This window comes from Aegilops tauschii, chromosome 5, assembly GCF_002575655.3.
Source record: "Aegilops tauschii subsp. strangulata cultivar AL8/78 chromosome 5, Aet v6.0, whole genome shotgun sequence".
NCBI lineage: Eukaryota > Viridiplantae > Streptophyta > Magnoliopsida > Poales > Poaceae > Aegilops > Aegilops tauschii.
The window spans coordinates 71,755,101-71,782,126 of record NC_053039.3 but is presented as its reverse complement, the minus strand read 5'-3'; the positions used below and the strand labels follow the sequence as shown (position 1 = coordinate 71,782,126).

General features: G+C 43.7%; 3 protein-coding genes across 10 annotated transcripts; 1 reads left to right on the top strand and 2 right to left on the bottom strand.

The window, feature by feature from the left end:
* Window positions 1-16,475: 16,475 nt before the first annotated feature.
* Window positions 16,476-17,446, bottom strand: LOC109775190 (uncharacterized). The gene has a single exon (XM_020333940.4). The coding sequence runs from the start codon at window positions 17,413-17,415 to the stop codon at window positions 16,642-16,644; it is 774 nt and encodes a 257-aa protein (XP_020189529.2). The 5' UTR covers window positions 17,416-17,446; the 3' UTR covers window positions 16,476-16,641.
* Window positions 17,447-17,631: 185 nt separating this feature from the next.
* On the top strand, window positions 17,632-18,603 carry LOC109775188 (uncharacterized). The gene has a single exon (XM_020333939.3). The coding sequence runs from the start codon at window positions 17,837-17,839 to the stop codon at window positions 18,413-18,415; it is 579 nt and encodes a 192-aa protein (XP_020189528.1). The 5' UTR covers window positions 17,632-17,836; the 3' UTR covers window positions 18,416-18,603.
* Window positions 18,604-21,313: 2,710 nt separating this feature from the next.
* LOC109775185 (uncharacterized) lies at window positions 21,314-26,820 on the bottom strand. 8 transcript variants are annotated; one of them, XM_073499849.1, is made up of 10 exons: window positions 26,664-26,805; window positions 26,165-26,311; window positions 25,931-26,062; window positions 25,595-25,734; window positions 25,313-25,399; window positions 24,986-25,114; window positions 24,213-24,368; window positions 22,781-22,853; window positions 21,986-22,354; window positions 21,314-21,871 (listed from the first exon to the last, which is right to left on the bottom strand). In XM_073499849.1, exons 2-10 carry the CDS (start codon window positions 26,262-26,264, stop codon window positions 21,750-21,752), a joined length of 1,308 nt encoding a protein of 435 aa, XP_073355950.1. In that variant the 5' UTR covers window positions 26,265-26,311; window positions 26,664-26,805; the 3' UTR covers window positions 21,314-21,749. The 8 variants fall into 8 exon arrangements, 7 of the variants coding, with proteins under 7 accessions (XP_073355950.1, XP_073355952.1, XP_073355953.1 ...); XR_012184135.1 differs by having other exon boundaries at window positions 22,781-22,840; window positions 26,165-26,816; XM_073499851.1 differs by having other exon boundaries at window positions 26,169-26,816.
* Between the last annotated feature and the right edge of the window lie 206 nt (window positions 26,821-27,026).

Below are 27,026 nucleotides of genomic sequence, written 5' to 3'. Positions count from 1 at the left end.
TACTTATTTAAAAGCAAGCATGTGTTGTGATGCACACAATACTCATATGTGCATGACAACACATCCTCACTGCAAATGAAGCTATCGAACATCAATACTTCAAGTGGTACTACATATTATAGAACCACAAGGTACAACTCGTAAAAAAGTATACACGTATACCACCACGCACTCAAGTGACATTTGTAGTTTGGAGATTGACAAGGCTTCCATATACTCCTTGGTGTCGAGGGATACACGTCATTCATGAAAAGTAATTTCCAGCTTGCGTTAGAAACACAATGAGCAAACCCCAAGATAAATCACCTGTAATGGATTACAACAAGATTATCAAGCCACAAAACATGATTCTCCAGTATTTACAGACAAAAGATGCACTGATATGTACCAAACAACGTTTTCCATTTTGCATATGTTCTGGAGAGAGACGCATATTTGTCTGTTTGCAATGTTGTGGCATCCACACATAACATCTCTGCATACATGCACAGATCACTGCGCCTGCTACTCCTGCCATACACATGCAACGTCGTTGTGCTAAATCGGTCCAGTCACAACACAATGTTAATTATCCTATATAGATGCAGTCCACTCGTGAATACAGGTATACATGCTATATATGCAGGGGCGGATCTATGTTCAACCCATGTCCGCAAGCCTTGGTAAAAACATGAAGAATTTGTTTTGGAGGCTGCTTAGAGTAGAAAAAATATCGGTTTTGAGCCCCCCCCCCCCCCCCCCCCACACCACCACCAGAAAGAAACAAAGATCCTGGCTAGCTCCACCACCGAGTATACGGAAAATGAGCGTCTATATTTGTCGTCTTACTGATTGAAAAAATGGTTTTGTATGGCATACATATTCAGCGGCGCGCGGCAAAAATGGTTGTGTATGGCATATATATTCAGCGGCGCGCGGCAAAGTCTCTGGTATGTCTGTATTGGATATACCTGAAAAGATTCTGGTTGGAGCGAGCTCTCGCGTCTCTTCCCTACACCTAGCTAGCCTTGTATCATGCAAAAAGACAAGGACGTGAAAGAAACACCAGGAAACCACGCCCAATCAAAAATAATCTATTGGATATTGATCAAACTCGATGCTGCATATAGCATGTGCAGCTGTGCAAGTACGTAGTATTGTCTAGGTTCCCCACATTAGTTAATTACTACTCCCTCTGTTTCATAATATAAGAGCGTTTTTGACACCACGCTAGTGTAAAAAATGCTCTTATATCATGGGATATAGGGAGTACATTCGTGAGTAGATAAATTTCCAAGAAACATGTGGGTTAAACTTTTTTTAAACTTTGACTTGCATCATATGTAAATACTTACAGTGGAGTATTTATATATTAAGATAAGTAACACTAGTTAGTTATGATAACAATTTCCAAAATATACTCTTTTTAGAACTTTTTAATATGTAACTAGCAGCGTGTACCATTCATTTGCATTTCCGGATTTGTTATCAACAGTTATATTTCTATATTTCCTACCATATTGGTTTCAAAATATCTTTTAGGGAATATTGTGTTTGAAATGTATCTTCATTTACTACTATTATTTGTAGATATACCCTCTTTTGTTACTTCAAGATGCGGTGAGTTGCGCCCAGTGACCCTTATTCATGCATGTGCCTCTGTTTGACTCTCTTGCACTCCTATCAATCTGTTTTGCTACCACTAGACCCAGACACGGTTATACACCAAGAACACATGCATGTTACTACATCCAAAAATATTTAACGTCAAAACAAGTTTAAGTTTGTGTCCCACATTTGATGTTTAGGTTCAATATTTACACCTGCTAATTCATCTAACTATTTTCCCTGAGCTACAGTTCTCTTTCAATCCGTTGCGTAAACCGTGCTCCAGTTTCTCCTTCTACTTTTAACTCGTTGTTCTCCATTTAAGTTTAGGTTGAGGATGTGTCTTGCATTGTTGTGGATCATTATAATCTCATTTACTCAACCTACTATTGCCTTTAAGTATTTGCTTTACTCGCCCTTTCCTGTTTTTGTGGTTAATTTATTTAGTACATTGCAAAATAAGCATAGCAGGACATAGTTCAACAACTGCAAACTGATTAAAGATATGCAAATCCAGTTACTAATTTATATATACTTATTTTCTGGGGCTGCAAATTTTTTTTAAATTTGTTGTGCACCCCTTGTCATGATTTCTCTTGCTACTCTAAGAATATTTCCATGCACCTTGCAATGACGTGATTAGTTACATATCTCGTTGGCATGGTGCGTTGAAAGCCCTCCTACCACACCTAGAGATATGTAAGTAACCACGTCACATTCCATAGGATCTCTTACGTATTGGAATGTCCACCACACCTAACTCAATTGGAATTGTTTCCCTTTTTGAGGAAAAAATAACCAAAGGTCATCTTATAGCTGAATATTATTAAGGAAAATGGTAGACAATACAACTGAAAGATAACAACACACAAAATGACAAGCAAAAAATTACATCAAAAATAATATTGACCATCTTCTTACTTTGATTGTGAGCCGCTTGTTGGATTTTGCAAAATGCACTGAACTAGAAGTAAGCGAAAGGGACACCTCCCAACGTCCTCACCAGGCCAGGCTTTGATTGCCAAAAACGATATCTAGTAATCTCTGAAGGAATGTTGGTTGGGGGCATCACCCCACGCAATCCAGACTTCTAATCCTTCACCGCCAACCGAGAGGGTTCGAGAAACCAGGCCATATGTCATAGAACAACTCAAAAGAGGAGGTTGAAGTTGCCGCACTAAGATCCAGTCAACTGCTTCCCTTGACTGACACACAGACTGTGAAAATCTGATGAGACCCAACAAATCTGGCAACATCTATCCTCAAAGGCCCTTCATCAGCGTCGGATAAAATATCGTTCAGGTAGGGAGATGCTGGAGAGATCTTATTTGGATGTGCCATCATCTAAGCCAGATCGTTGATGGCGGTATGGAAACAAAACCCTAAGGGAAACAAGAACTAAGAGAAACCAAAGTGGGTCCCCACTCCTCTGGCTGCCGCTGAATTGCCAAAAGGAAGGCAGGAGGGGAGCCGAGGCGGCGGTGCGAAGGAGACTTGGTGGTGGCTAGGGTTAGGAAAAGGGGTTTTTTTTAGCCCAATTGGCTTTCCATATGAACAACCGGCCCGTACGTATTATTCTAAACCCACGAGATATGTTCTAACTAACATGTATGTGTGCATCCCTCATGTTAGGTTTTAAATCTCCACCTTCAAAATTAGGATCCAAAAGAGTAAATAATTTAGTCTGTGTACAAGAACATGGTGACTTATTTGTCTCATTTTCTTAATAATATAGTTGACTGTTATTCATGTAACTATCTTGCGAGCTATTACAAACTAAGAGATCATGTGGCTCAATTTTATGTGTAAATGGTAAATAATCCCCCAAATCATAATGCTTGATCTATCTTTCCCAGTAATCAGGCACGAGGGCTCCCAATGCATTTAGGAAGTATGCTCCCTCTATCCGAGTGAGGACTTATTTGAAATCAATATGTTTTAAATTTGACAAAATTCATAGGAAAAATATCAACATCTACATTACCAAACCAATACAGCTATCATGAAAGTTTCCATAATGTATTTATTGTATATTGAGTATATTGATATTTCTTACATAAACTTGATAAAAAAATAAAAAATTGCTCGATATCTATTTTTTTCATTTGAAGTTTGTCCAAGCATGCAAGTGCATATTTTTAAGATGATTTGATCATAATTTCGTTTCTTGGGGTTTTAGGTGATTAAGTTATTGAAATTATCCCCATGCATTATACTTCAATCATTTTTAATCGAGTCAAATACACCACGGGTGCCTCAACTTGTTCGGTGCGGTCACTTTGGTGCCTAAACTTGTAAAATACACGAAACCGGTGCCGTAACTTGTCCGAGGGTTCAAATATGATGCCTCCATCCATATCCGGGCATATGCACTACCCACATGGCGTGCCAACGTGGCATCAGCCCACATGTCAATGGGAGTGAGAGGAGTGTGCTGGTTGTTTTACAGAAAACTCCTTGTACTTTATATATTTTTTGCAAAAGCTCTTGACATTTTATTTAAATACGTCAAACTACATTGATCCCACTGTCAAATCTAGGTCTCGCATGTCAGCACATGGGATAAAATAGTAATAACAAAAAAAGAGCACCCGACAGGATTCGAACACATGTGCTAATCACTACGCCTAGAATAGTTGACTGTGCAATATCCTAATACACTTCTATTTGTCAAGAAACCGGGCGAAATAATAAAAAGAAATAAAAAAGAAAAAGTTGATTCGTGGGAAATTAAAAGAAATTCTCACCTTTGAAAAAAAGAACTATTCAACATATTACCTGCCATGAACTTAAAAAGGTGTTAGTGCATTAAGAAATTGTAGACGTGTTTTTCAAAAATGTCTGTCATGCATTCAAAAATTACAACATCTATTTCATAAAATGTTCAATATGTATTAAAAATTAGTGTAAAATTATTCTTACATTTCTACTAACACGTCTAACATGTGTTAACACATTTATAGAATTTATTGTTTCTACACAATGATTTTTAATACATGTTGAACAATTTTCAGAATACAACGTTGTTGATTTTTAATAATTATGTATTCTAAAAATACAACAAAGATACAAAATAATTCTGCGTGTTTGTGGTCCTGAATGAAGATGCAAAACAAATTTGTAATATTTTATAATATACATTGAACTGTTTAAATCAACATAAATTTTAGAAAATGTTCATGGTTAAATCTTTGAACTACAAATAATAAAAATAGAATTAAAATTTAAATAGACAATAATTGCATGTTGATAATTATTATATTTTATAATATTTTATATCATAAAAATCAAACAGTAACTTAAAAACATAATAGAAATTGCAGAGCGATAGATAGACTTTCCAGCTAACAGCTGTACACAAAGTAATATTAGTTTTGGTGGCTAGCGTGCTAGCGTGCGTACTAGTTATGTAACGTGGATGTCCCAGGGTCGAAACCAATTCAAAGACACAGTTTTCTTTTTTCTGTTATTAGCATATACAGAGCAAGGGCTGACTTGTGACTTTAGTTAAATTTTAGGAGTTTTCTGAAGAAAAAAACTCGTACGCATTTCACCCAGCGCAGGCATCGCTCACACCCACTGACATGTGGGTCAGCCACCAGCTATCCATGTGGACATCACATACGGTGGCATACGGGCGGAGGGACCGTATATGCATCGTGTGACAAGTTATAGCACCGTTTTTGTGTATTTTATAAGTTTAGGCACTAAACTGACCGCAACGGACAAGTTAAGGCACCCGTGGTGCATTTAACTCTTTTTAATCACTAACACATCTTAGTGGTCGTCCTTGGTGACAAATATTTAGCAAGTAAGCTTTCTCTAGAAGGCAGATACTTTCTCTGTTCTAGTTTAGGTTAGGTGACGTTCACGCATTTTGAGATTTAAATTTGGTCATCAGTTTGCTTGCAGAAAAAGAGTTACACGTCACAAAAATTATATCGTTGATTTTGTATTTGAAAAAATAATACCAATTGTATAATTTATTTTTATGACAAATGAGTTGGCTAGCAGGGTTCTAACCGTCTTCCTCTTCTTTCTTGCTTCCTATCCTCGGTGTTTGCAGCGTGGACATTTCAAAGGACAGCTACATGCATGCACATGCACGCCCAATGATCACATCACACGTCGTCCCTGCGGCCGCCGTGTCCTTCAAAACTCTTCTCGATCTTTACCTCTGCACGCCTCTATATATATATATATATATATATATATATATAGGCGTGAACTCACTCACACTCACACGCCTTCTAGCACGATCCATAACCAACGAGATTTCTCTCGTTTGATTCTTAATTCTTAGGCCAAGCACATCGGGCATGGATATAGATATGACGGGCTCCGGCTACTCCGACCTCCACCTCCTGGACGCCACCACCGGAGCCAGAGAAGGCGCCAGCAACGATGCCGCTGACAACTTCGTCGAGATGTTCGATGGTTACCAATCCACGTACGCAATTAATGCATGGAACGTGCATGGAATTTTGCGTGTGTACACACATCCATATATAAGGCTCATGTATATGGATCTTGCACTTCGGTACAGCGGTGACCTCTTCGAGTTGGTGAGGCGAGGAGGAGGGCGCAGGGCTATGGAGGTGCCGCCACCTGCAGTCTCCGGCCTCCCCATGTCGCCGCCTCAAGTGCCTGAGGTGCTGCCTCAGCCGCCTTCTGAAGAAGATATGGCGGCATGGCTCTACCCAGTTGTACGCGGTGAGGAGTTCGTCGCTGGTCATCCCCGCGGAAATGGAGGCGTTGCTGCAAGTCTAATGGCCGTGGGTGATCAGCAAGTGCAGTCCAAGGACCCAAGCAAGAGGTCGACGGACAAGGTTAGCGTTCGAGCAACAAGGCAGAGGAAATTTTCCTTTCCAAACAGTTGATGAGTGATGCTTGCTTCTCCCATGCATGGTTCATCTTTGCCTCTTTGGTATATTGATATATAGGGCGCAGCAAGCAATTGGAGGGACAGGAGGGAGACAGCAGGCACAAGGAGGTCCAAATATTCAGAAACACACAGGCTGGCAGAAAAGGTAAAGCTGTACTTTGGCAGTTTTCTTCTTTTGTGAAGTTTATTTGTTTTTATATTGCCTTCATATGAACCATGCCACCGTGCGTGTATATATAACAGAGAAGAAGGCGCGGGGTAATTGAGAGGTTCAAGACTCTGCAGCAGCTCGTTCCAGGATGCGACCAGGTTTGACCACCACTCCAATATGACTTCTACGTACCATGCGTAAATATGTCTTTTTTACGAGAAACATAAATCAATATGTTCAATCTGCAATTGCCTAATTGACCTGAATTAGTGTTAACCATGTTTCGCACTTTCAGTGTATATAATTCACCGAAATTTTGGAATTTTATTAATTTGATAGATACTTGAATAATTGTCTTCCATTCAACATATTCCAGCAATTCGGTAGCTAGTACACACAAATTAAATAATTTATTAAAAAAATTAATTTCTAAAATATTTGGCTATGCTCAATGTAATTCAAATGAAATTTCGGTCCTTTGGCCAGAATGAAAACCGAAATTACCGTATGTCAATTTGGCTATGGGTGAAATATTTCTGAAACTAAAATTCAAAACCATGGTTTTAGCATCCCAATCATTGTACTTGGGATCTTTAGTTAGACCAAAACACAACCCTTCTCGTCTCGCCGCACTCACCGAAATCAGTCACATTCTGCATAGGTTGCACATTTAGATATTTCAGGGAGCAAGTGTCATACGGGTATCATGAAGTGCCATCTACTAAAAGATGATGTGGCATTGTAATTAAAGAGAGAGAAAATTCAAGTATAGTATCATAACGTATCAAAGAAGAAAAGTTGATAAGAAATAGATAATATCCACAACTTTCTATTGAGATTCTACAAATAAATAAATGAAGTGATAATAAATAATATGATATTAGTATATATGATAATATGCCATTTGAGTGTAGTAACTAAAACAGTATCATGCAGTGTGATAGTTACACATGATACTACACGATTCAATTGGCCTTAATAAGAGTTAATATTACACTTTTCAGGCTTAATATGCGACTTAGGTTTAAAAAAAACTTACATTGCAGAGAAGTAGTACTATAACATTCAAGAGGGAGGATTTTTGGCTCCCAGGCTCCATGGAGCCCGATATTTTTAGAATAATAATCAAAAACATATTTTAAAGATTCAAAATCTAAAAACAAATATACACTTACATAAGGATATTTACCGCATTGCTGTAAATTTTCATAATGAAATACGTTTTAACCTGATCTACACACACACACACAAAATCATGAACTTTTATAATGAATAATGCATGTGTCAGAAATACATGATATTTTTTGTAGCTCACATCAAAACATATTTCATCTTGAAACTTTACAACTATGCAGTATATATCCCTATATATGAGTGTATTTGTTTTCAGGATTTTAAAACCTAAAAAAATGAAATCTGAAAATTTCAACATTCAGACTCCATGGAGCCCGGGATTCATTAGCAATTTCCAAAAGATTAAATATCTTTCCGTGCCTACCATGCAGTGTAACCAAGCCACGACGCTGGACCAGACGATCCAGTACATGAAGTCGCTGCAGCAGCAAGTCCAGTCAATGTCGTCCGTCGCGGGCTGCAGCATGAGACCAGCAACCGAGGCGGTGGTGCATCCCTTAGCGCCGCCGCTATACATCCAGCCCACTGCCAGCGCCATTGCTCCATGTACGCCGATGCTGCCGCCAGCTTTGTGCCGCTGCTCCTGCAGGGATGGTGATGTTTGCCGGGCCGCACATGCTCCAGCGGCGCACCATCCCGCAGTGACGCTGACGATGATGCGGCCGCCATTTATCCATAAGCCAACTGCTCCAAACACAGGACCTGCAGCAAGGTATCCGTCGAAGGGCCTCAGGTACCATCCGTAACCACAAGGGCAGCAGCCCACGGCACAAGGATAATGTAAACTACTAGCCCAATTTGGCCAGTTTAAAATGTATGTTAGTATGTATGTATGTAATATGGTTGTGTGTATCGCTCGATGTAAAGAAAACAAAAGAAAAAGAAAATGTTACTCCGATCCATAATAAATGTCGCAGTTTAAAACTAAGGTTAAATTAATCTTAATTCAAAACTACGGCATTTATTTTGGATCGGAGGGAGTAGTATGTGTGTATTAACAATGGTGAAGATTGATGAACTGTAAGTTGCATTTTCCTTGCAATACGATGATGAAACCATCATTCCCAGTGAGAAAAATAACTCCATCTCGCTAATCTTATATCTTAAATCTTGTTTAATTTGTGGATATGGTTGGAGGGACGTTCCTGCATCACTGTTTATGGACGCGTCCAAACACATGCCCTTAAGCTCCATCAAGTAGTCGTCTTTTTGCATACAACGTAGACCTAGGTAGCTAGCTTTGCATTATTGCATTTGTGTGGCTGCGCGCGCCACCAATTCTGGGCATATGTACAAGACTACAGATGCCGTATCTTTATCGTGCTTCCTATGGAGCCACGTGCTCATGCATGGGCACATCGCACACGTAACGGTATTTCATATGAGTGCATGTTTGTCGTCTTCTACCGTTTTGCTCACTGGTATATGTGTACAGCACATGATGATGTATATGCCCGCATCTAACCTTTGCTAGCTGGTATGCATACATCTGACGACAAAAATATCGGAGCCATGCAAATCATGTAGTGCTCTTGTGAAGCATTTCTTAGACACTAATATCTGTATTATGGCACCCAATTTTTTTTTGAATTATACTCCCTTCCTTCCACAATATAGTGCGTAAAGAGTTTTTTGAAAAGTCAAACTTACAAACTGACCAAGTTTATACAGAAAAATATATACATCTAAAATACCATATACATATCATTAGCTACATCACAAGACATATTTCCATATTGTACATATTTGATATTGTAGATATAAATAGTTTTTCTATAAACTTGGTCAATATTTGTTAAAATTGACTTTCTGAAAAATCTATATGCACTATATTAAAAAATGGAGAGAGCATTAATAAAAACGTAAAAAAAGATCATTAAGAAAATATTCAGATGTATAATAGTTACTTTTAATAAAAGAAAACGATCATTAAGAAAACCCTGTAAAACATAAAAATAGACATAAGCCCTCAAGAATATCTTCACGAGATGAACATGTTATCGCTCGCTTAGTCGTTGTTGCGTCGCAAGAGGAGAGAACAAAAACGAGATGCACAACAGTTGTGTCGTCCGCATAGACTTATAGAGGGTAACTCCTAATTCAGGTCATCCCATTGATCACACGTCGCGTACGACATGATCTGGGGAAGAAGACAAATTGGTGGAGGTCGTGCCCCAATCTATGACGTTGGTCGGGCTAGGGTCACTGGCGGGAGCCGACGACCTGGCCTACAATCATGCGTGGGTGAGAACAACCTGCGCATAATTAAAAATCTAATATTTTTTTTGCCGGTAAGGAGAGTTAAACTAATTAGGAGGCGTCATTGGTGTTCATCGCATCGGAAATTTCCACGGGACATTCCTTAGCCAGACTTGCTATTCTTTTCTCCTTTCTTTGTAGCTTACCAAGCTGACTGTGGTGCCACACTTGCTATCTTGCTTAATTTAGCTAGATCGTGAGACACACCATTTGCATCACGTCTAATTTTCACGACCTTTACATCTCTTTCCAGAATGGCCTCACCGAGTGTCATTCTAGTCCTGAGCTCATATGCACCTGCTACAAATAGTAAACTCTCGAAAAATAGAAAAAAAAACAAATGATTCTGAATTTATTTGCTTATAACCATGTTTAAACTTTTGTTATAAAATGGCATTTGTGGGTATGTGGGAAAAAAACAGTGCCCCAAAATGGTTTCAAAAATAGTATTTTTTTTTTGTGGGCATCGATTTTCCTTTCTTTTTGCTCAGATCTCCGTGAGCGTCATTTCATCACAAAACTCTACATGCATGTGAAACGCCCATCAATGTTTATAGAAAATGTTTGGAATTTTCAAATGTTTTTACTATCTTTTATAGTTTACCGTTCATCCTGGTGCATGCGCACCCAGGAGCAGAAACTCAATGTCCGACATGCATGATAAGGTCCTCAGACACACAGCCAAAAATATACCTTCGTACATTCAGTAGATGAAGAAGGGAGTAGCTTCCGACATGTTGCGTGCCGACTGTACAAGAGAGTGATACCATCATTCTTTCATTTCCTCAGGTCAATACATCCTCCGTATCAAAATGTAAGACGTTTTTTAGGCAAGTTTGGCCTAGAAAACATCTTATATTTTGAAACAGAGACGGTATTATATAGTCGGACACATACATACGTCCCATGAACACATATGTCCATGTGTATTTTTGCACACCCGGACCATATATCTTATCACAATACAAAATTAAATTTTAGAAGAGCTGACCACATATGCCATGTGGTATATACTACGTGTGTGTACAACTTTAACTACTACTCTATAGATACATGAGCTTCCGGCCTACTACTACTACCACCACTACTACTATTCAGTAATTACAACTAAAACAAGCCGTAGTAATTAAACACATAAGTACCACACGACCTCACGCGCGCTGCTGCTAGTTGGGCATGCATATCGTTCAGACCATAAGATCGATCGATTCGATTCCATTGATGGTCCATGCACCGCTGCTGCTAGTTGGGCATGCATATCGTTCAAACCATAAGATCGATCGATTCGATTCCATTGATGGTGCATGCACACGTAGATCATTTCTGGTTTCTCCCGATGTAACATCAAAAAAATACAAAGGTGGTGGTCAGTTTTTTTTTTAGATGAAGGTGGTGGTCAGTTAAACCAACAAGTTGTACATGCGGCCGCGCCGACGCTCTCTCAAAAAGTTGTACGTGGGTGTGGGAGAGAGCTCATTGCCTGGGCCCCGGCAACTTGAAACATACTGTACATATGATCACGCGTACGTACGTTCATCTGCTTAATTACCTGTGGTTCGGCACGGTGGAATCGTTTGGGACGAGATGTGGACAACGAGGAGCAAGCGGCCTCGGCTCACCGGCAACTGGATGACGAGCACACGGCGGCAGAGGCGTGCCGTGGTGTGGACAAGAGTACACCGCCGGGAAAACCGGGTACTGAGGGAGCATCACCGGCGCCTGCCCGCCTGCAGGCAGTTGCATGCACGACGGCGGTATCACCCCCAGCGGCAAGAATGGCGTCGGTGTGGCGTATCCGGCGGTCGACATCATCTGCATGCATGCCAAGTGAAAGTATCTGTTAGCCTGATTACTTCACGTAGATATATATAGAGACTTCGAAACTCTCATGCAATAAACAACTAATATAAGGAGCGCGTACCTGGATTTGGTGCTGGAGTGATTTCACGTACTTGATGACCTCCTCCAGCGTCGAGGCCTTGTCAGTCTGATGAAAAAAAAGTCATATGCCGGTCAAATTTACTCCATGCATGCACCTGCGCTAGCTCCATCTTAATTTTGATTTAGGTCAAACATAATGTAAAAAGTTGCCATCATGGCACACTAGTAGAAATAGATACAAATACTACAAATGATGAAATGATTTTGCATGGTTTTAGCCCGGTTTTCCGTTAATTAACTGGGCAATTCTTTTCCTTTTAATTAATCGACGAGGCAAATCTTTTGCCTCCGTTTCAAAAAAAAAATGAAATGATTTTGCCAAAGTAGTGTGCAGAAGTAAGGTAGGATAGTACCTTGCTGCACCTGGGCGTCAGTTGCTGCAAAGTCCTCAGCCTGTCGTTGATCTTGTCTCGCCGCCTCTGCGTGCATGCATGCATGCAAGTTAAGCCCATCATGTATATACATCAGCAATGTACGTACGCACGCATGTGTATCCGATAGCTCCGTACCTGTTCGGCTGCTTTTCCGGAACAAGACCTTCTTCGGCCGCTGCTCGACCGCCCACGTCGGCACTCGGCTGCACCATCCGCCGCAAGGCTGGTGGTCGGCGCGTCGGCGGAGGCGATACTGCGGTGCCCACCGGTGCCACAGCTGGTGCTGGGCATCATGGTGTTTCGTCCCTCAGACTTGGTTGTTGTCATCGTGGCGGTCGCAGCGCTCCGAGGCTCCCGCTCATCCGAGGCCTCCTGCTCGAAAACCTGGCAGAGCCACGACGCCATCTCGGCGTCGCTTGCCATCGGTTTTCCACAAGGGAGAGGAGACGACGGTGGCAGCGGCAGAGGAAGATGATCGACCATCGGAGGCTTTTCGTGGACGACGTCGATGGAGCTACCTGCACCGCCCCCGCCGTCCCGGCGCAGCAGCAGCTCGAGCAGCTCGTGGCTGCAAAGTACCGCCATGAAAACATGTACACTCCGCGCGCCCCTGAACAATGAACAAAACCGGACGGCACTCACGTAAGGTAGTAGTCGTCGAGGTTGTCGTGGTCGCGGACAACTCCAGGGACACCCTGGTACTCCGGCACCTCGCCGTCCATCAACTCCTCCCGGTCCGGTGGCAAAAGCTTAGGTAGAGGTTGACTTGGAGATCGACGAGAGCCAGCGACTGGAGACGCCGCCAGGCCCAAGGGTGCATATATATAGCTTCACGTCCTAGGTTCCTAGCACGCAGCTGCAGCAGCTAGCTAGGGCACACATGCACGGACGTACGTACACGTGGCGGGACTGTGGAGCGGAAGCAGCACGATTTTGAGCGTTTGGCGGCGTGCGGCGGTGGCCGGCTACGGCTAGCTGGCATGCCTGTCCCCTGTCCGCGTACACGGCAGGAAAGGCGGTTTGCTGCTCGACGGCGGCAGCGGTATTTCACCACCGCGGCGGCCGCTGGCGCGGAGGCGCATGCAGGCATGGTGTGGTGGGCGTCGGCCGGCGGGCGCATCCGAATCGGTGGTCTGATTCGCTACGTGTTGTTTTTATATATGTCGACGCGCTCGCGAGGGCGAGAGCCTTCGTGTGTGGCGGAGACGACGGACACGCGTGCGGAGTTTTTCGGATCTGGCAAGATACGCTGCAGCATAGACCTAGAGTTAACCTAGGAGTGGCTGTGCCGACGTGGACGAACTGATGCGCGATACGTTCGTGACTTAGGATCGAAGCAAAGCTGTGCATGGGTCGGTCGGTATCAGCCCAACCCACGGGCGACAGACACAATGGAGGTATAGAAAAGGAGGCCCACGTGCGGAGACGACGACATACGGCACTAGATTGCCTACAAGCCCATGTGCCCATTCAAACCCAAGAACACCATACCTTCTCCAAAATACTAGTTAACGGTTAGCCTTTGTTAAGGTCATTCCCTATTTACTCAGGTGCTGAAAAATATCACATTGCATGTGCGTATTTATCGTAATCTGGGAGTTTTTCATTCTTTTTCATAGATTCATTTATTCACAAAAAATATCTCTAAAATAGTGTGTCCAAATAACGACCATTTTCACCATTGAATTGTTGACGTCAAGATCTTCGAAACTGGATCACATGTTAATAGGTTTCCACGAACTTTTTTTTCAGAAAAAAAAACCACCAAAAAAGCAGAAAAATAGAAAAAGGAAACTAGAACTAAACAGGAACCCAAAAAATCGAATACCAAAACAAATCTAGAAAAACAAAAAATAGCATCCGAAAAAAACATAAATTGAAGAAGAAGAAAATGAAGCCCAAAAGCAAGGTTGCAGTTTTTACTTATTTTTTTAAGCACACATTTTTTTTCTTTTTTCAGAAAAGCACAGGATGTGCTTTCGCAAAAGCAAGGTTGTGCTTCTTGTAAAAGCACAACTATGTTTTTTCCTTTTCGAGTAAAAGCATAGTTGTGCTTTGACGGGAGCACATGTTATGCTTCTCGCGTAAGCAAATATGTGCTTCCACAAGAAACAAAATCGCGCTTCTCATGCAAGCATAAATTTATTTTGGAGAAGCACATATATGCTTCACCAAACAAAACTAGACAAAAACCAAAAAGCCCAAAAAAACAGGAAGAAAACATCTAAGCGGAAAATGCTTGGAGAGAAAAAAAAAAGAAACCCAGAAGGAGCGACCAGCATATGACACGTGGCGACGACTGGACGCACCATTTGACGCACTCTCAAATCACAAAAATAACTCTTGCGAGGCTCCTGGAATGGGTAATCGTTCGTTAGCTAGTCCATGCCTTCTCTATTTTGATCCTTCGTGCCCCCGACATTAGGCATTCGCTACCTTGCCACGACGTCATCTTTGACATACTCACTCAAACCAACTCTAGCACAACAGTCGTACCGTCCCGGCTCATAAAATATGACAATTTTAATCTGAGTAACAATCTAATATAGTCCTCATATGCTTCCAGATCAACATAATTTATGAAGCCCGCTCCATAAACAAGCTCCTAACCTCCAAACATGGAGTTTGTGGGGGTCCGTTTGGGGCTCGCTTCATTTCCAACCGCCAAAGCGGGACAGCCACTTTCTTCCTCCTCCCACCACGGTCAGGTTTTGAAGCTGCACAGCCTCCTGTCTGCGGTACAAAATACAAGGTCCCCGGGGTTTTCTAAAGATGTTGGTTTGCTTAGCTCCAGGTGGAACCTAGCAGCAACTTTGATCGATGCAAATGAATGACAGTGTCTTCGGGCGCTTTTGTCCTCCTGTGAAGCATCGTCGTGGAGCTCCTTCACCGCTCTTGTCTTCTGCACCTCGATTTCTCGAGGTGACAACCCAAGTCATTGGTCGAAGCGGGTGTCGGAAATGTACCGTCGCTTCCCGATGGGGGTGTTGCCTTAGAGGTCCTATCTTTTGACCAACAATAGTGTGTTGTGTTGTCCTGCAAGTCTATCGGCTAGGCAAGTGAGCGGCCTCAGGGCTAGTGTGAACCTCGGAGGGGCGATTTTGTTGTTGTATGGTGCCAGGTTTGGACACTTGGATGCCAAAGTCAATTAGTTGGTGGGTGCTTGGTCATGGGGCTGCCACCCATGTTGAGTGTCGGAACTAGTCGTTTGGGTGGCAGTCTTCAACTCGGCGGGTACACGGCCTTGCGGTCGGCGTGTCTGTGTTAATAACACTTTCTAAGGTGACTCTGGGACGTGTTGTAGGGTGCCGATTTTGGTCGCTTGTGTGGCAAAGTCATTGATCCGTTGCGTATGCAGTCTCAGGGCAGGTGTGTATTGAGATATATGGTTTTGGGCCGGACGCATACTATAGCTTGAGCTCAAATGAACAGTAAAGTTCAAAAAAATCTGCATTGTTTTTGCAACACACATTGAGGAGTTTTTTACACTAGTCAATGTTACGTTAATTTGGAAGTATATTAAGTGCATGCGGATATTAAGTAGGATTTTATTTACGTGTTATTATGTGATTAGCACTATATTTGACATGAAATTAACTGCATGCTAAACGTGTTGAGCGCTCGACATTGAAGCAGTCTAGGTCATTGGATTGACACGATTTGATGGCCGAGATTAATTGGATCTGCTCCTTTGGGTCTTTTTATATTGGTATAGATATAGATGTGTGCAAAATTTTGTGATGAAATCATATTCCTGAGAGTGTGGAAAAAAAAAATCAATGCTAAAAAGAGACCCTTTTTGGAACAACAATTTTTGCAGAGCATCGCTTTTATTTTTCCACATCTCCACGAATGTGATTCCATCACGAAAATTTGCATACATGTGAAACTTTTCTCAATATCTGTTGCAAAATAAAAATCATTTTTTACATACCTTTTTGGATTTTAATGTTCACCGAGCTCATTTGAGCTCGAGCTGAGAAGGGTAGCTTCGTTTTGGGCCACTTTTCTTTATTAATTGATCCTTTCACTTCTTCTTTTATCATCTGATCCTTTCTCTTCTTAATGAAAAATGAAAAGGCAAAGTTGCTCACAAAAGAAAAACTGCCGAGTATATGGATGTACTCCAAGCCAGTTCACGCGATTAGAAAAGGTAGCTTCATGTGAATTCAAACTGTGAGCCTTGAGTGTTCATTCATAATCTAAATTTTACATGCGCGCTTACTAGTTTGATCAAGGAACTACTAGTACGTAGTAATAATCAACACAAGGACTCTGGTTATTAACAAAGAACTGCGGTGCGCCGGTCGTCATCCCACATGATCGACCCTGTTGAGCAGCGCGGTGGCCATGGTAGTGAGCTGGTCGAACTCGCGGTTGGCGGCGGCCATCCTCCCCTTGGCCGCGGCCGCGCCGGCGAGCGCCGCCTCGCAGCCGATCCCGGCCTGCCCCGTGAGCGAGAGCAGCGAGCGCGCCCGGTCCCACGCCCGCGCGGCCGCGTAGCCGCGCATGAACTGCAGCGCCGGCACGGAGGTGGCCCCGTAGAGGATCCCGCACGCCTCCATCCCGTCGCGCGCGCCCGGGTCCCGCTCGTCGCGCGCCATGGCCGTGGCGGCGTCCCGCGCCGACGTGCCGCGCGCCGCGGCGAGGTCCGCCGCGATGAGGAGGTGCGCGTGGCGGTCCGCCGTGGAGGCGCCCGGCCCGCTGGACCGCAGCGCGGCGGCGCAGAAGGCGTAGTCCACGAAGTCGCGGATCGCGTTGCACGAGTCCGCCACCGTGTCGGCGGCCGGCGCGCCGGCGGTGGGAGCGGCTTGGACGGCCAGCGCTAGCGCAAGGAGGAGGAGGGATGAGCTCCGGGTCGTCATGGTACTGGTGGTGGTGGTTGGCCTGACGCTGACGACACTGAAGCTCGTGAAGTGGGATCGAGCTCGCTCGCTGGCTCGTATTTGTTTCCTGGTGTGGTTGTGGGTAGGTGAGCTGATAAATGGGAGCATATGCATGCATGCGAGGCTTGTGTTTGTGTTTGTCCCATCGGATTTGCGTTTCTCTTCCGGTGGTTGATCCGCCTGCACGGCACGAGCCATGAGTGATTGCGCTTGCTGCTGCGGGGCAGGCGGAGCACGGTGCGCCCCGGTGTCGCCATTAACTCATGGACGAGGCGACGGATGGGTCACATTATTCTGGCGCGCTCCATTACTGCGCGTCGCTTCGTAGGTGGCATTCAATGGGACTTTATACGTATCGACGATGGATAGTACAAGTAGATGATCAGCAGTGCATGTACCAGCAGTAATTAGTGTGTGACATGTACCAGATCATCTCGTCTCAACTCATGTTACTCAACTGGCCGAGTGATCACTGACGCAGCAGTATCTTCTGATGAAACGAGAAGCAGAGAGAACGTGACGCTCGTTAAGACCGTACCGGGCGTGGTCACTCACGTTGTCATTTAAGAGGACCGAGAAGAGGGGAGAGACGATACAGAGACGTCCGCCAGCCAGCATCATGGCCGTGGCCACCTCCTCTCCTACGCTCGGCGCTCTCCTCCTCCTCGCCCTCTTCTCGGCGGCCGGCGTCCACGGCGCCGCGCCCTCCTCGCCGCTGGACCAGCTCTGCGGCAGCCTGGGCAGCTTCTACGTCACGCCGGAGCTGTGCGCGTCCGCGCTCTGCGTCGACGCCGCCTCCTCCTGCCGCTCCGCGCGCGGCGCGCCGGAGCTCGCGGCGCTCGCGACCAGGCTGGCCGCGGCCAACGCCACGGCGGCGAAGGCCAGCATCGAGTCCGCGCTCGCCCTCGACGCGGAGCGCGTCCCGGCGCCGGCCTCGGCGGCGGACGCCGACGCCAGGAAGGGCATGCGGTCGTGCCTGCAGCTCTACGCCGGCGCCGTCCCGGCGCTGCGGTGGGCGGCGCGGTCCGTCGCCGCGGGGCGGTACAGCGGCGCGCGGGAGGTGCTGGACGCGGCGCAGTACGTCGCGTCAGGGTGCGCCGGCATGGCCGGCGTGGCGACGCTGCCCAAGGAGAACGGCCGGTTCAGCTCCATGGCCATCGTCGCGCACGCCGTCGTCGCATCCATGTCTGCCACCTGAACACTCGATCGACCGGCCGCCGAACTCATTAGCCTGATACAATATTTTAATGTTGTATTTGTGCCATTGTGGTTGTGGGTAACAATGGGTCAGTGAGACGTAATTTAAACAATGAGTAGCTAAACTCTCGTGCTGTTTATTCAACTCTTACGCAATTGTTATATGAAGCTTGTGTACATTTTTGTTTTGGTTTGCGGGGGCATGTGTACACTGCTAACTTGTGATCTAACCGCCCGGTTGCCATTGATGATCCAACTAGGCACTGTACATCGTCTAAACATCACTTTAAAATGGTCAAAACCACTTTCAGATAGCGTAAGGGGGTTGGGAATTAGTAGATGTTTAGATGAGATGCATCATACTACATTTTTCATGGGGGGTGGAAAGTGACGGTTAACGATGAGCAAGTGGGTAGTTGAAGGAAGAGGATGAAATCATGTTTGCCCTATGATAAACAATGTTTACTACACCTCTTTCATTGATATGTTTTAGATGTTTTAACATGAATTACGTACGGACTGAAATGAGTGAACAAAGACACTTAAACTAGTCGCCCCTGAATTTCACTGGGGTGGGCCCCTTCCTTCCCCAGCTTTCAATCCCGATACTCCATATCAGCAAGTACGTAAAATCCTTCAATAACTTTTAATAGGTCTAGCATTGCTCGTCTTCTAATGCTTAGTAGTATCTTATGGTTTGCTTACCATCTCTCCAATTATTGTTAAAGTATATTTGTAGTCTTGTATCATACTTCCTCCGCTCTAAAATAAATGTCTCAACTTTAGTACTCCCTCCTTTCTAGTTTATAGGGCTTATCTCAAAATTTTAGTTTTTCTGTTTTATAAGGCTCAATTTGGTTGTTCCCCATCACATGTTCAGATCCAAAGGTGCATTAAATCATTGCATGTAAGTATTAAGAGAAAATTGACCAATGCATGTACTTTATGCATGCATGCATTGCAATTAACGCATTGGTAAACATAATTTTTTGAGAAAACAAGAGCAAAAATTGGGTGCTTTTGCAAACTATAAAAAGTATTCCACCGCTCATCAACTTTGTACTCCCTCCCTTCCGGTTTATAGGGCTCAAATCTCAAATCTCATCAACCAAGGCATTTTGTGATTGGAGGAATGTATCTCGTACTTTACAAAACTACTCTAATTAAACTCATGCATTAATTTGGACTAATTACAGTGCATGCATGCTTGACCACTAGATGAGTAGAAACATTACATGCATTGGTGTGTTCCTTTTTAATTCTTGTATGCAAATATTTAATGCGCATTGAAAACTAAAAATGAGATGGAGATGAGCCCTCTAAATTGGAAAAACAAAAAAGTTAAGATAAGCCTTATAAACCGGAAAGGAGGAAGTACAAAAATTAATACAAAATTGAAACACTTATTATACGACAGAGGGAGTACTTACTACTCGCTCCTTTCCGGTTTATAAGGCTCAATTTAAAAATCTCACCAACCAAGGTAGATGGTGAGTGGTGGAATACTTTTTGTAGTTTGCAAAAGCACCCAATTAATGCTCTTGTTTTCGTCAAAAAAGTATGTTTACCAATGCATTAATTGCAATGCATGCATGCATAAATTACATGCATTGATCAATTTTCTTTTAATACTTGCATGCAATGATTTAATGCACCTTGGAATCTGAACATGTGATGGGAAACAACCAAATTGAGCCTTATAAAATGGAAAAACTAAAATTTTGAGATAAGCCCTATAAACCGGAAAGGAGGGAGTAATCAATGTTGCCACATTTAGGAGCCTGGTTCGTTGTCGTCTGTCCTACTTTGTTTCCTTAAGACTTGTGTGGCATGTGTAAATGGCCTCAGTTTAAGTTTGGGCAGATGCCTCCGTCTAAAAACTTACTAATCAAAGTTTACATCCTAGTAACATTATACAATTTCTAAAGTGTATATTGTATTATCCAATGTTCAAGAAAGCAGTAAACGTAAGCGGAGCGGAAGGCCACAGCTTAGAGCAATGGCCGCTTATGCAGCTTAACCGGGATTAAGCGTTTTCTTTAAATTGGTCAGAATTTGGCTGTTTTTGAATAAAACGGGAAATATAGCACATAGGTAACTGAAAATCTGAAATAGCAATATAAGGTTGAGGTTCAGTGGTTCACACACCACAACAAATAGCCAAATAACACATGAGGACAAGGTTCAGTGGTTCACACAGCAAGCATAAACGCATAATATTTTCTTAAAGCATATAAGATAAATGGCAGCTGCAAGCAAGCAGCAGCAGGAGGAACCAAACAACAGCAGCAGCAGCAGCCAAACAGCAGCCCCAGCCCAGCCCAAGCAGTAGTTCAGATCCAGTCCGGGGACAAGGAGGAAGAATGCATGGAGCTGAGTTCGATGCTGAACAGGAGCAGCCGCCATTGGAGCTCTCTTCTCCCCCCTCCCCTTCTAACACAGTAAACCCTAGCCGAACAGGCCAGTATTGGGCCAGGCCTTTATACCCCCCTTTTACCTCCAGCCTGTGGCCCATTCCTCGCTTTTTGAACACTTAAGCGCCCTCAACGATTGCTTAGCCAGCGCTCAGCGCTAAAGCGACCGCTAAATCCCACTTTTTTTCGCTTAACGCTAAAACTTTCGCCTAGGACAGAAGCGAAGTGTTTAGCTATCGCTTAGCGCTTAAGCAGCGCCTAAAAACGCTTTCTTGAACATTGTTATCATTCTTCTTTATACTACTCGACAGCGAACATATGCGCACGCACATATATTGTTTCAAACGAAAAATGTTTCCAGAAAAAGGAAGGTTTCTTTCTGATATCCTTTTACTTTGCAAACGAGAAAATTATACATGCAGTGTGCAAGCTCGACTTCACTAACACTGTAACTGTCCAGTGACATTCAGCAAGAGACGACGACATTTCCAAATTATACTATACATTTGACACTTAGAAGTTTTAACCAAACTTCATGCCAACAACAATCCAATACAATGGACCTAACAGTAGGGAAAAAATCTGAGAAAACATTTTGGCTCTGTATGTAATAATGCAACCAGTCACTTGCAGCACGTTAAGTACCAGTATGATCCCTAAACAAGCCTTGGAGACAAAACAGTTATGTGCTGCTGCACTAACAGGAAGACAGCAGCAAATCTGAATCTGTTCACGATTAAGGTTTCTTTCAAGAATAAGTGCTTCACTATCCAGATGGCTGACGCTCCTTCAACCGCCCAGAGGATTGTCGGCGGCCACTCCCGGGAGATGATCTGGCCTGCTTTTGAATCTGCATTAACGGTAGAGATTCGCGTCGCCCTGGGGCAGCCCGCCTGACCCACCAGAGGTACAAGATGAAGATCAACAGAATGATGAAGAGAGCTGCAAACAAGATAAAAAGGATCTTGCTGCCATGTGAATTTGAGGGAGGCCTCTCCATGACAGTCTCCTTACGAGGAGGGCAATCTCTTTTCGTGAACAAGCTGAGTGGAAAAAGAAAACAAAAGTTATAATTCTTTGCAAATGTATAATAGAGCTTCCTATTCAATCTTTCTACTGATTTGTCTTGAGCAAATTGCATGACAAAAACACCACACCTTTGCCGCATACCACGACAGGAAACGACCATTTTGCAACAACAGCTCTGTCCTTTCCATGGCAAGAGATATATGTTGCTGCCAATTCAGGATAATGAAGCTTTGCCCTCATGAAACGGCATAAACAACACTTTCCATTCTCACCGCTAGCCGGCAACTCGTCAATTGCATGTATCAGTGCTTTGCAGCATGAGACTGAGGGTGACTTCCATGGCTTGTCCGGTTGAATGCATGAGAGGACTGCAAGACTGATCATGTCATATCGACAAGTGCCCTCACTGAAACTTGTATCATGTCTGATGGAATGCACCCCAGTAGATAATAGAAGGATGGCAAGCAAAAAGACCAGCAACGGGTACATAGTACAAACTGTCAAAAAAGAGGAAAAAACTTATCATGCTAAAAAGATGCGGTAGGTAATCATAGTAGTAATAAACAGTACACAAATAAAGGCCGACAGAGAAAGATGCATCATCAATTCATCATTGTCTTATGCAATCTATGACTCACTATCTGGCACAATGATTACAGCATGAAGAAGCCTGGTACAATTAAGTAAATGCAGTCAAGATTAACTACAAAACATGAAACTAAACGCCAACCCTGTAATGTAGGATGGATTCATACAAAAGGTAGCCAGATATAACAGCAAACCTCCTCAAGTTAAATATATTGTACTCCTCCGTTCCAAAATTATTGTCGTGGTTTTAGTTCAAGTCTGACCTAAAATCATGACAATAATTTTGGAACAGAGGGAGTACTTGAAAAGCACAAAGAGAAAAAGAAGTACTGTACCTCTCAGTAGTTCCATAATTGCTTTCATGGTTTGGCCTGCAGCTCGTGGAACATCTAACCCTGCATTACCAATCTAAAAATGTAGCTAGCTGTCAATTGCTCAATTATGATCTAGTATACAAAATGACTAAAGTGATGTCATTGGAATATAGAACTAGAATAGCTCAACTTTGCAAAAGAAGAAGCATATCCCATACATAGTTTTACATGCTCAAGACATGTCAATCTCAACATACTTTACAGCATTGCGCACGGAAATACATGACCCCACCACCGCAGTCCCCAATCTGTATGTTAGGTGGTCTATCATTTAAATTAGCAAGATACCCTTTAGCTTGGGCCTTGAGCCAATTAGGGATGAGATCTATGAATTGTTGGATTGTTAGGCCTCTATATAAAAAGAGTAAAATGCATAAAACCACCACTTCAGCGTCATACCGCTCGGAAAACTACCACTTTACAAAACGTGACACTTTGCACCGCACCGAAAATTTGACAATGGCAAAAAACACTGAACCAAAATTTGATCTCGTTTTGACGTGTCCGATCGCGCGCAGGCCGACAACGGTGACGGCGCGCCGCTAACGGCTGTTAACTGCTCTGTTTGAAGCGGCTGGGCCGGCCCTCACTCCCCTCCCCCTCTCTCTCTCTCCCTCTCCTTTTTCTCGCGGGCATCGCGGCGGTGGCGGCTCCGGGTCCATCGGCGAAGGAGTGGTGGGGACAAGGCGGTGAACAGAGCAGTTAGGGGGAAGATTGTGCTACAATCAAATTAAGTTTACAATAAGTCAGGGAGGGAGGGAGAGGGAGAGAGAGTGAGGGAGGGTTGGTCCAGTCGCTTCAGCCAGAGCAGTTAACGGCCGTTAGCGACACACCGTCACCGTTGTCAGCCCGCACGCGATCGGACACGTCAAAACGCGATCAAATTTTGGTTCAGTGTTTTTTGCCACTGTCAAATTTTCGGAGCGGTGGAAAGTGTCACATTTTGTAAAGTGGTGGTTTTCCAAGAGCTATGACGCTAAAGCGGTGGCTCTGTGCATTTTACTCATATAAAGGACCCCCCTATGAGGAATAAAGCAAGAATAGAAGAATAGTTCTTCTATCTTGCCCCCAGGGGTGAGGGCTGCCCCCTAACACTAGTACACAACATACAACATCAGAACTTCTGTCCTATCAGAGAACGCCCAACAGCAGCTAGCCTAAAAGCTTGCTAGCAGCACAGCGACATAGTCCAAGTGGCAAACAATTGAAGTAGGATGTAGTATAAGCTATCTATGCATGTAAACAGAGCTCATGAATATGTGTGCTTTGTTGAGGACTTTTTACTCCGTCGAAGGAGGACGGGGTATAAGCTATCTATAAGATGGGCAAAAAATTACTATTGTCTAAATAGAAAATACGAAGCAATCATGCATTAAACTTCAGGAGTACATACCGGAGGAGCATTGATTTTTGGAGAATTCACAGTTTTAATTATCCCATCAACACTCCAATCTGGCAGAGATTTAATTGGTTTTGTCCTAGGGAATAGAATTTGAACAAGCTTGTGTCGATCACTATCTGCTGCTAGCTCGATAGGTATTGCTCCATGCTATAACATGAAACAAACAATAAGATGCTATACAATCCAGTGCAAAAATAACAAAGCGAGTAATGTCACTATATTTTCATTCATCAAGAAACTTATGATAAAATGATATATTACTTAATTCATCCCACAGACAGTAACAGTCTTAGATACTGTTATATGAACAGAAAAGAAGTTGAAGTAAAGCTAGATACAGTACTCCCTCTCCAATTCTAGTCAGTGTGGTTAAGTATGATCATGGTCTTAGAGAAACAACAAAAGTGGAAGTCTAGGGACCTACTAGTATCATGTTTCTCAGATGAGATGTAAAAGCTGTTGTATAAAATTTTGTGACCTACCAGTATCCTGATTCTGCGATGAGATATGTAAAACATGTTGTGACACTTAGCACTGGAGCTGCAATCTTGGGATGTCTGACTAGGTTAATGCAGTACAAACTCTGAAGCAAACCAAAACAGATGCAACTAGAATATAAACCTACTGTAAAATTATTTACTTGACACATGAACAATCAGTACAATGCACTCATCTCCGCAGAGGCTTTAGCTAGATTCAACTCAGCATCAGACATGCGGGGAGAGAGGCGTCAAGATCACAACTCTCAAGACGAACAGAGCCACCTGGTTAGGGATGTTAGGGTTGGCTCCAGCATCTAGCAAGACCTTGACAAAGTCGGTTAAGCCATCAGCAACAGCCTCCGTAAAAGGAGTTGGCCCAGAGTAATCACAAGCGTTCACATCGGCACCAGTCTATAAATAAAGTAGGGTAATCTTTAGAGGTAGGATTTATGCAGTAACCATGATAGTAAGTTCAATAGGAAAACAAGGCTGGTTTACTAATCTGGATTTTCTACCCAACAAGTTATGCTTAATAGCTTAAGGAATCAGAACACATTCAAATAGAAAAAAGAACATAAGAAAATGCATCAAGTCAGTAAGCTATTGGACCTCAATAAGTTGCCTCATGCATTTCAAGGACTTCCCACAGACAGTCATCATGAGGTATGAAAATACGTGATGAACATCTTTATTGGGCTGAAAAAGGAAATGAATCACGATTTTGATAACATATAGTCAGATGGATATTGTTAACATGCCACCAAGTGCAATGATGCACCTCCAAGAATAAACCATTTGATCTTCAAGCCAAATGAAAAAAATTATAGCATTTGCATTCCCAATATATAGGGATATGTGTCCAGTTAGGTAACCATGAAATAAACAACTTACATCAGCCCCATGCTCCAGCAGAACCATTACAACCTGATCTTGGTCCTCCACAGCAGCCAAGTGTAATCGTGTCCCTTGGTAATGGATAGGATCCAGATTAACTCCTTTCGACAGCAATAGCCTTACAGCCTCGCAGTGCCCTGGAGACACAACAAAATGCAGTACATATCCAGATAGATCAATGATCAGAACCTAAGCCAGTAAGCCTCGACAGGGTATATATATACAGTAGACAGTAATTGTAGGCAACTAATGTTTGTTTTTCCCTTTTTGCCGAAGCTGTGCAAGCAATGTCATTCAGGGGCTGAGAGTGAACCCAGGAATGAGAAAGCGCACCTGCCGCTGCTGCATTGTGCAGCGGCGTGGAGCCCCTCTCATCGGGCATCGCAGGGTCACCGCCATGATCAAGAAGGTACCTCGTAACCTCGACATTTCCCTGGAGTGCGGCGAGGACCATGGGTGTCACACCTGCAAGTGGAACACAGCATCTCAGTAGTAAGTAGTAACAGAAGGAGAAGAACTTCCTGCATGGATGCATAAGATTTCAACTAGCTGCATGCGAATATGCACCTGCCTTTGACTCCGAGTTGACATCAAGCCCCGCCTCCTCCACCAGGAACAGGAACAGGCAGCTCACCAGGCAGCCCTGGATCGAAGCGAAATGAAGCATGGTTTCCCCATTCGCGTCCTTGGCTCCCCGCAGGCCCTTCTTCTTTGCTAGCTCCAGCAAGGAGAAATCGCAGGAACAAACTGAAGTCAGACATCAGAATCATTTCAACGAGCAGAAGGGGCAGGATTCAAGATGAAACTTGCACAGACGAGACACCAAATCGGGCCACTCGCCCCACTGATTTCGTGAAGTGAGGCCACGAAGTCTCGGATTTGGGGTCTCTTCCTTCAGAACAACATTTGGGGGTTTCGCCCAAATGAGCGAATCGAAATTTCATCGGAAAACTCGCAGGGACAGTGCGGATCTGAAGTTCGCAGGGAAACCACCCAACCCCAAATTCGTCCGCAATGCACAAGCACAACTCGAACATTCGAAACAAGGAAGAACAATCGATCATACGGCGTCGATGCTGGAGTGGGAGGAGGCCATGGTAGCGGCGGCGCCGCGGGGGGTGTAGGGTTTCGGGGAGGGAGCGGGTGAAGGCGAGGCGACGGCGAGACGGGGAAGGAAGCGGTGTCTACGGCGCGAAAGGCGAAACGGCCGGGCTGGGGCGGGGAGGGAATGACTATCTACTACCCCTATATATATATATAAACAATCATATATATCCATCATCAATCATCAAGATCTAATCTCTATTTATAATGAACGAGTTGATTGAATAGTCCCATCATTTTCGTCTGATTTTTTTCGTCCTCCCCACCCCACCGAATTAGTTTCGCATCGCCCTCTCACACAACAAAAAAAATCTAAACGGATTAG